The sequence below is a fragment of the Coregonus clupeaformis genome, unplaced genomic scaffold (assembly GCF_020615455.1).
Source record: "Coregonus clupeaformis isolate EN_2021a unplaced genomic scaffold, ASM2061545v1 scaf2929, whole genome shotgun sequence".
Classification (NCBI taxonomy): domain Eukaryota; kingdom Metazoa; phylum Chordata; class Actinopteri; order Salmoniformes; family Salmonidae; genus Coregonus; species Coregonus clupeaformis.
Genome location: NW_025536383.1, coordinates 42,240 through 52,591, shown reverse-complemented (window position 1 = coordinate 52,591; position 10,352 = coordinate 42,240). Strand labels below are relative to the sequence as shown.

At 40.8% G+C, this 10,352-nt stretch overlaps 1 protein-coding gene across 1 annotated transcript; it reads left to right on the top strand.

Annotated features, from left to right (window-relative positions):
- The first annotated feature begins 310 nt into the window (after window positions 1-310).
- Window positions 311-9,906, top strand: LOC121562729 (hepatic lectin-like). The gene is made up of 6 exons (XM_045219951.1): window positions 311-557; window positions 6,401-6,502; window positions 6,780-6,959; window positions 7,172-7,308; window positions 7,487-7,596; window positions 9,280-9,906. The coding sequence occupies exons 1-6, from the start codon at window positions 410-412 to the stop codon at window positions 9,410-9,412; spliced, it is 810 nt and encodes a 269-aa protein (XP_045075886.1). The 5' UTR covers window positions 311-409; the 3' UTR covers window positions 9,413-9,906.
- The last annotated feature ends 446 nt before the right edge of the window (window positions 9,907-10,352 follow it).

The following is a 10,352-nucleotide window of genomic DNA, read 5'->3' as shown; positions in this document are numbered from 1 at the left end:
AAGAAGTTACAACAGTAGAAGTTACAACAGTAGAAGTTACAACAGTAGAAGTTACAACAGTAGAAGTTACAACAGTAGAAGTTACAACAGTAGAAGTTACAAGAGTAGAAGTTACAACAGTAGAAGTTACAAGAGTAGAAGTTACAACAGTAGAAGTTACAAGAGTAGAAGTTACAACAGTAGAAGTTACAAGAGTAGAAGTTACAACAGTAGAAGTTACAAGAGAAGAAGTTACAACAGTAGAAGTTACAACAGTAGAAGTTACAACAGTAGAAGTTACAAGAGTAGAAGTTACAGAGTAGAAGTTACAACAGTAGAAGTTACAAGAGTAGAAGTTACAACAGTAGAAGTTACAACAGTAGAAGTTACAAGAGTAGAAGTTACTGCATTTGAGCACAAGTGTGTAAAGATGTCAGAGGCAATCTATGAAAACAGAGATGGATTTAAAGGCAAAACACCTAATGAAATAAAGACCATGGATATTGATGATTGTATATACAGCAACGAAACACCCATCAAGCCCTGCAGGAAGGATGGAGTTGGTGATCAACAATCAGGTAACAGTTTATCCTGGTATAGTGCTTGATACTGACACATACGTATACCCCAACACACACACACACACACACACACACACACACACACACACACGACATATGCCCACACACACATGAATAGAGAAATATTTCATTTACATCAATATTCACACCCCTGTGTCAATGGCAGCGATTACAGCTGTGAGTTTCTGGGTGAGACTCTAAGAGCTTTGTACACCTGGACTGTTCAATATTTGCCCATTATTATTTTCAAAATTCAATAAGCTCTGTCAAATTGTTTGTTGATCATTGCTAGACAACCATTTCCAAGTCTTGCCAGAGATTTTCAAACAGATTTAAGTCAAAACTGTAACTGCAAACTCATCTCCCAGTGTCTGGTGGAAAACAGACTGAACCAGATTTTCCTCTAGGATTTTACGATTACAAGCATATCCATAACATGACGCAGCCACCGCTATGATTGAAAATATGGAGAGTGGGACTCAGTAATGTGTTGTATTGGATTTTCCCCAAACATAACACTTTTTATTCAGGACAAAAAGTGAATTGCTTTGCAACATTATTTGCTGTATTACTTTAGTGCCTTGTTGCAAACATGTTTTGGAATATTTTTATTCTGTACAAGCTTCCTTTTCACTCTGTCATTTAGGTTAGTATTGTGGAGTAACTACAATGTTGATCCATCCTCAGTTCTCTCCTATCACAGCCATTAAACTCTGTAACTGTTTTAAAGTCATCATTGGCCTCATGGTGAAATCCCTGAGCTGTTTCCTTCCTTTCTGGCAACTTAGTTTGAAAGGAGGCCTGTAGCTTTGTATAGACTGGTTGCTTTTTTTTGTACCCATCTACCAAAAGGTGCCCTTCTTTGCGAGGCATTGGAAAACCACCCAGGTCTTTGTGATTGAAAATGTGTTTGAAATTCACTGCTTGACTGAGGGACCTTACAGATAATTGTATGTGTGGGGTACAGAGATGAGGTAGTCATTCAAAAATCATGTTAACCCTTAGCCTACAATGGTCGCGCCCCAACGGAAATCTAATTAACATAGTACAAAAATCCCCATCAAAATCCGTTAGTTTAAGAAAGATATATGTTTTTTAGCATGGGCTGCGTCTAGGGGTGTAACGATTCGTTTTAACAACGATTCGATTTGTATCACGATTCGTGGTTGTCGATACGATTCAAGGACGATATTGGTTCATTTAGAACGATACGATCCGAAACGATTCAGTGACTTGAAATCGATTCAGTAACCTTTGGCCAAAAATCAAACCAGTGTGACTGAAATAAATACCTGGTAACCAGTTGCATTTTTAATGGCTGGCAATAGTCTTGATATTTTTAACAGTGTTTCATGCCTCCATGCAGACCATCTGGTATTATGAAAGAGATCCCATTTTCTTCACATAGCTTTATTCAGTGAAGCAGTTTTTTTGCTCCACCTTTTTGTAAATAAAACTGCAGCAGCTTGACCACAGAGCGATGAAATGTCTCACAGTAAGGAACGTTGCGATCAGCTGATTTGGCGCAATTCTCCAGTGGTGCACGGAGTCTCCAACCGCAGCATGTTGCGGAGTTTTGGCACACGCCGTTGTAGATACCTACGTTGACAGCAGCCCCGTCTGTGCACACAGCGACCAACTTTGTTGTCCAGTCATCCAAGCCTGTGTCCTGGAAAAGAGTCTCACAAGTCCGTCTGTTGTGGCCTGCGGGTTCGGTCAGCACCCAATTCAATCAGTCCAATAAAGTCCGGTAAACTCTCCGTTGCTGGACACAGACACAATGTAAACTATTTCCTGCTCAGTTTTTGTGATGTCCTCAGATCCATCAAAAAGCATTCAGTAAAGGAACATCCCTCAGAATAGGAAGACATGGGACGTGCGTGTTTAGCTTTATGGAAGAGAGAAAATATTAAACAGAGCTTGCCGCTGTTCTTCATTCAGCTTGTCTCGCCATCTGGCAAGTGGCGACTGGACATTTATTCTCGGCTAGCTTTTAGCAATGGCTTGCGCCACATTCGTGTCTCCTTGCTCTTTTCATGTTTGTCAAATAAAGGATGGTTGAAATTCTTTGAGCCTTTATAAATGCACCTGTTTTGTCTGCTAGATGTGGATTTGAGCGGCAAATCTTGCACCACATTTCAGTGCGCTCATCGTTAGCTTCAAGCCACTGCACATCTTGGAGCCACTTTTCCGAAAAAAATATTTTCTTCGGCTCTGGCTCCAGTTGGCGTTTCTTTGTAGGTGGCGAAACGCCAAAGAACTGCTTAATGTCTGTTGCTTTTGGACATCCCTGACAGTAGTTGACAAGCAACATGTCATGTGTAAGGTTAGATGAGAAGATCGGTCGTACGCAAAGGCGCCGTGAGTAACACAAGTGGCATTACGCATTCCTGATTTTTTGTCGCGCTTGCGTATCTGCGTTACCAGTTATGTGCACCCCTGCATATAAAGTCTCGACGTGCTTAAATCCAATGGGTTATTTCCTAGTATCGATACAATCGATTTATTACATTTTAAAACGATGTTAGATCGATATATGTTGTCCAAAAGGCCAACTCGCCGAGCACAGATCGATGTAGTTGGATCATATGAATATAAATCGATACATCGATGTAGTAGATGGATCGTTACACCCCTAGCTGCGTCTCAATCCACTACATCCACCGATATCGCCCTTCCGCATCTGCAGTTGAAGGTGGCAGAGCTAAAGCGGTGTTTGTCAGACCATGAGACATCCTGAAAATCGGTCCTCTCACAAAATCGTATGTAGCGTCCGAACGGTTTGGCCTACAAACTATTAAAACCACTCTATTGAAAGATGAGACTCACAAATGTGATGGGGTTCTCCATTTAGGACGTCCACAAGCCTCACAAGACTCTGAAGGTCCCCGGAACCAGTTTAAAACATTTATGGAAGTATATATGGAGATAGTTTAGTGCCTAAAATAAGGGGATAAATACATGTAAGAAAATAAAAATTAAATGTTTCCTGATATTTCTTATATCTCTCAGATATAGGACAGACACTTCAGAGCAAACTTCCTTTAGATTTTTTGGGGGGGACTATCTGTTGTTCCATGTAGTGAATCTGTTATTCAATGCATTTCTATTGGCTGATAGCAGTAATGCCAAATTCAATGTTTCATCAAATCAAATTTTTTAATGATTTATTTGATAGTTTAAGGGGTCTTAAAATTCAAAATCAAATAGCTAAATAATCCTTGCTATGACCATCTTAAAACAATTCCATATGTTAGCTTGTCATTTTTTTAAATAAAAAATTAATAAAAACAAATACATAATTCCACTTTGACATGGGGTATTGTGAGTAGGTCAGTGACAAAATATCATTTAAAATTCAGACTGTAACAACAAAATGTGGAAAAAGGCACTTTTCTTTTCTCAATGACCTCACACCTCTTCACATCGGCTCGGTACTGGTGCTCCCTGTTTATTCAGTGCATTCGGAAAGTATTCAGACCCGTTGACTTTTTCCATATTTTGTTACGTTACAGCCTTATTCTAAAATGAATTAAAGAAAAAAACACGCCTCTTTAATCTACACACATAATAATGACCTCATAATGACAAAGCGAAAACTGGTTTTTAGACATTTTCTGCACACAAAAATACAAAAAAACAACTGAAATACCTTATTTACATAAGTATTCAGACCCTTTACTACGAGACTCGAAATTGAGCTCAGGTGCATCCTGTTTCCATTGATCATCCTTGAGATGTACGACTTGATTGGAGTCTGCATGTGGTAAATTCAATTGATTGAACATGATTTGGAAAGGCACACACCTGTCTATATAAGGTCCCATAGTTGACAGTGCATGTCAGAGCAAAAACCAAGCCATGAGGTCAAAGGAATTGTCCGTAAAGCCCCGAGACAGGATTATGTTGAGGCACAGATCTGGGGAAGGGTACCAAAAAATTTCTGAAGCATTGAAGGTCCCCAAGAACACAGTGGCCTCCATCATTCTTAAAAGGATGAAGTTTGGAATCACCAAGACTCTTCCTAGAGCTGGCCGCCCGGCCAAACTGAGCAATCGGGAGAGAAGGGCCTTGGTCAGGGAGATGACCAAGCTCCAAAGTTCCTCTGTGGAGATGGGAGAACCTTCCAGAAGGACAACCATCTCTGCAGCACTCCACCAATCAGGCCTTAATGGTACAGTGGCCAGACGGAAGCCACTCCTCAGTAAATGGCACATGACAGCCCGCTTGGAGTTTGCCAACAGGCACCTAAAGACTCTCAGACCATGAGAAACAAGATTCTCTGGTCTGATGAAACCAAGATTGAACTCTTTGGCCTGAATGCCAAGCATCACGTCTGGAGGAAACCTGGCACCATCCCTACAGTGAAGCATGGTGGTGGCAGCATCACGCCCGGGGGGGTTTCAGTGGCAGGGACTGGGAGACTAGTCAGGATCGAGGGAAAGATGAATGGAGCAAAGTACAGAGAGATCCTTGATGAAAACCTGCTACAGAGCACTCAGGACCTCAGACTGTGGCGAAGGTTCACCTTCCAACATGACAACGACCCTAAGCACACAGCTAAGACAACATATGAGTGTCTTCTGGACAAGTCTTGAATGTCCTTGAGTGGCCCAGCCAGAGCGCCGGACTTGAACCTGATCGAATATCTCTGGAGAGATCTGAAAATAGCTGTGCAGTGACGCTCCCCATCCAACCTGACGGAGCTTGAGAGGATCTGCAGAGAGGACTGGGAGAAACTCCCCAAATACAGGTGTGCCAAGCTTGTAGCGTCATACCCAAGAAGACTCGAGGCTGTAATCGCTGCCAAAAGTGCTTCAACAAAGTACTGAGTATAGGGTATGAATACTTATGTAAATGTAATATTTCATATTTTTATAAATTATAAATTAGCAAGAATTTGTAAAAAACGGTTTTTGCTTTATCATTACAGGGTATTGTGTGTAGATTGATGATTTTTAATAAAAAAAAAAAATACATTTTAGAATAAGGCTGTAACATAAGAAAATGTGGGAAAAGTCAAGGGGTTTGAATGCTTTCCGAATGCACTGTAATATACAATACTACACTACTGCACTACTATACTTATTTTGACTTGTTATTCTTCTCTGTTCCTTGTATCAATATTTTAAATGTTGTATCTCTAACTCTGCATTGTTGGAGAAGGACCCGTAAGTCATTTCAATATTAGTCTGCACCTGTTGTTTACGAATCGTGTGACAAAATGAAATTTGATTTGGATTGAAATAGGTGCCGGAAATATTTTGGGTGCCTGAACTCTGCAATATGTTTAAGCCAGTGTTCTATAAGAGGTTCTGGAAGTCAAGCAGTATAAAGTGTGAGGTTCTGGAACTCAGTTCTGGTGTTCTGTCCCATGTCAAGTTTGTGTTTTTTCCTCGGTGCTTCAAAGAGCAAATGGACACTGTCACACCCTGGCTCTGGGACTCATTATGTTGAGCCAGGGTGTGTTCATTCTATGTGTTCTGTTTCTATGTTGGGTGTTCTAGTTCGTCATTTTCTATGTTTGACTGAGTGACTCCCAATCAGAGGCAACGAGTGTCAGCTGTTTGCTGGTTGTCTCTGATTGGGAGCCATATTTAATCTGTATGTTTTCCCTTTGGTGTTGTGGGTTTTTGTTCCGTGTTCAGTCATTGTCACTGAGGACTTCACGAGTCGTTTATTGTTTTCCATTTAGATACTTTAATTAAATAAAGTCATGTTTGTTTCGCACGCTGCGCCTTGGTCTACTCATTCATACGACGATCGTGACAGACACAAAAGTCGATGCAAATACAACGCTGATAAAGAGCAAGTTCTTATGGTAATAATTTGTGCTTCAGTGTTTTATCAGTGGTGGAAGAGATACTCTGGAGCTGCTGCAGTGAGTCTGGGTCTGCTGTGTGTTCTCCTATTGGCTGGGATCATAGGCCTGTTGCTCTACCGTGAGTTTGATATGTTCTCAATCAAACTTTCTCTTAATCATCAGTGGTGTAATGATCAGGGATCAATTCCATTTCAACTCCATTCAATTCAATTCAGAAAGTACACCAAATTCCAATTCCACATTGTCCTCATTGAAAAATATTGAAGAGAATTGGACTTGGAATTCCAGTGTACTTCCTGAATAGACTGGAATTGAAATGCAATTGAACCCAACCCTGGTAATGATATATTAACTTTTCCACTGTTACCTTGGTCGTTGATGGTATTATTTCACAGAGCGAAACCAATTAACCAGATCCAACACCCTGACCAAAGAGAGAGACCAGTTACAGACCAGAGGCAACACCCTGACCAAAGAGAGAGACCAGTTACAGACCAGATACAACACCCTGACCAAAGAGAGAGACCAGCTACAGAAAGAGACAGAACATCTGAAACAATCTTTGGTTGAGAAAGGTGAGTAACATTGTCTATTGACTGTTCTGTTTGACAGTCTCTGTATCAGTTCACATGCCACTTACAAACAGGCAATTCAACTTACATTAAAGGAAAAATCTATGACTTCCAAACCGACCATTAGTTAGTGCCCTGTCTTCCTCAAGTGTTTGATTGAGACTTAATTCAATGTGATATTAAAGTGACTAAAGCGAGACATTTTCAACTTATAGAGTGTCCGCAAGGATGGAAGAAGCTTGGTAGCCGTTGTTACTACATCTCTACTAAGAAGAACAACTGGGAGAAGAGCAGACAGTACTGCAGAGATAACAGAGCAGACCTGGTGATCATCAACAGTCAAGACAAACAGGTGAGAGAGAGAGAGAGAGAGAGAGAGAGAGAGAGAGAGAGAGAGAGAGAGAGAGAGAGAGAGAGAGAGAGAGAGAGAGAGAGAGAGAGAGAGAGAGAGAGAGAGAGAGAGAGAGAGAGAGAGAGAGAGAGAGAAGAGAGAGAGAGAATTAAATGTTGTCTCTCTCCCACAACTACAGACATTTGTCAATTGGTTATGTGGAGTAAAGAAATATGTCTGGATTGGTCTGACTGACTCTGTTACTGAGGGGACCTGGAAATGGGTGGACGACACACCACTGACCACAACGTAAGACATTTGTTTAAATCTGTGTCATTATGAAATCACTGTTCAGAGTATTAGGCTCTGACTGGACATCCTGATTCTACGTGATGTTTCTTCTACAGGTATTGGAACAGTGGACAGCCTGATTCTATGTGTTGTTTCTTCTACAGGTATTGGAACAGTGGACAGCCTGATTCTATGTGTTGTTTCTTCTACAGGTATTGGAACAGTGGACAGCCTGATTCTATGTGTTGTTTCTTCTACAGGTATTGGAACAGTGGACAGCCTGATTCTATGTGATGTTTCTTCTACAGGTATTGGAACAGTGGACAGCCTGATTCTATGTGTTGTTTCTTCTACAGGTATTGGAACAGTGGACAGCCTGATTCTATGTGTTGTTTCTTCTACAGAGTATTGGAACAGTGGACAGCCTGATTCTATGTGATGTTTCTTCTACAGGTATTGGAACAGTGGACAGCCTGATTCTATGTGTTGTTTCTTCTACAGGTATTGGAACAGTGGACAGCCTGATTCTATGTGCTGTTTCTTCTACAGGTACTGGAACAGTTGACAGCCGGATTCTATGTGTTGTTTCTTCTACAGGTATTGGAAAAGTGGACAGACTGATTATATGTGTTGGTTCTCCTACAGGTACAGGAACAGTGGACAGCCTGATTCTATGTGTTGTTTCCTCTACAGGTATTGGAACAGTGGACAGCCTGATTCTATGTGTTGTTTCTTCTACGGGTACTGGAACAGTGGACAGCCAGATTCTATGTGTTGTTTCTTCTACAGGTATTGGAACAGTGGACAGCCGGATTCTATGTGTTGTTTCTTCTACAGGTACTGGAACAGTGGACAGCCTGATTCTATGTGTTGTTTCTTCTACAGATATTGGAACAGTGGACAGCCTGATTATATGTGTTGTTTCTTCTACAGGTACTGGAACAGTGGACAGCCTGATTCTATGTGTTGTTTCTTCTACAGGTATTGGAACAGTGTACAGACTGATTCTATGTTTTGTTTCTTCTACAGGTACTGGAACAGTGGACAGCCTGATTCTATGTGATGTTTCTTCTACAGGTATTGGAACAGTGGACAGCCTGATTCTATGTGTTGTTTCTTCTACAGGTATTGGAACAGTGGACAGCCTGATTCTATGTGCTGTTTCTTCTACAGGTACTGGAACAGTTGACAGCCTGATTCTATGTGTTGTTTCTTCTACAGGTATTGGAAAAGTGGACAGACTGATTATATGTGTTGGTTCTCCTACAGGTACAGGAACAGTGGACAGCCTGATTATATGTGTTGTTTCCTCTACAGGTATTGGAACAGTGGACAGCCTGATTCTATGTGTTGTTTCTTCTACAGGTATTGGAACAGTGGACAGACTGATTCTATTTGTTGTTTCTTCTACAGGTATTGGAACAGTGGACAGCCTGATTCTATTTGTTGTTTCTTCTACAGGTATTGGAAAAGTGGACAGACTGATTATATGTGTTGGTTCTCCTACAGGTACAGGAACAGTGGACAGCCTGATTCTATGTGTTGTTTCCTCTACAGGTATTGGAACAGTGGACAGCCTGATTCTATGTGTTGTTTCTTCTACAGGTATTGGAACAGTGGACAGACTGATTCTATTTGTTGTTTCTTCTACAGGTATTGGAACAGTGGACAGCCTGATTCTATTTGTTGTTTCTTCTACAGGTATTGGAACAGTGGAGAGCCTAATGGTGGTGTAGCTGAGAACTGTGCTTATTTCTACTCCCAGTCATCAGACTCAGGAGCATGGTGGGTCTATGACTGTTCCTATCGATACAGATGGATCTGTGAGAAATAGGTTTCTCTGTACTGCTAGAGACCATTTCAGACAGATGTTTTAAATCCTTAAACCCAGACTTGGAGCAAACAAAATAGCGATTGATATGCAACGCTTGCAGTTAGCCACTGATTCCTTCCATACCGCTCATTGTTGAATTAGTGATTTCCTACTTGTTGTGTAATGTTTATGTCCAATGACGATGAGCACCGATACCTTGTATCTATAATTAGCTCTTAACTGACTTGCCTAGTTAAATTAACAATAAAAACAAATTCTGCGGTGATATAGTGAGTGACAGAACACTGAAACAATCACGGCGCAACTAGAGAACATTACCAAAGCGTATGCTCTGTATATTCCCGCTGGCTGCCCCACCACCCCAGAAAGCACTGAGCGAGGCTGAAACTGCATTTAGGAGCTGTCTTACTCAAGAAAGAGAACACGTTTGTATGCGGCTTTATTAACTTTTTTTTTTATTTTATTTTTTACATTGTTTGCAAACTGAAAATCTATGCTAGAAATTCTATGTTTATGTTCTATGTATTGTATTTCTATGTTTGGCCGGGTGTGATTCCCAATCAGAGACAGCTGTCGCTCGTTGTCTCTGATTGGGGATCATACTTAAGTAGCCTGTTTGCCTACCTTAGTTGTGGGATCTTGTTCCGTGTTTAGGCTTGTGTGTGTGTATAGCCTGAGGACGTCACGTTACGTTGTTTATTGAGTTTAATAAACATGTTCGCATACCACGCTGCACCTTGGTCTGACCCGTCTCTCAACGTTTGTGACAAAATAAAATAAATGATTATTATATATATAGAGAGATTTTTTTTTTTATGTAAAAAGGTGAGGCCCTGAATTGTGTTCATTTCTTGTGGAATTGAAAAAAGTTAGCGTTTAATACGGTTGAAATGTTTACAAACTAGATGCGCTGAAATGAAAGCAACTTCTGACAATGAAC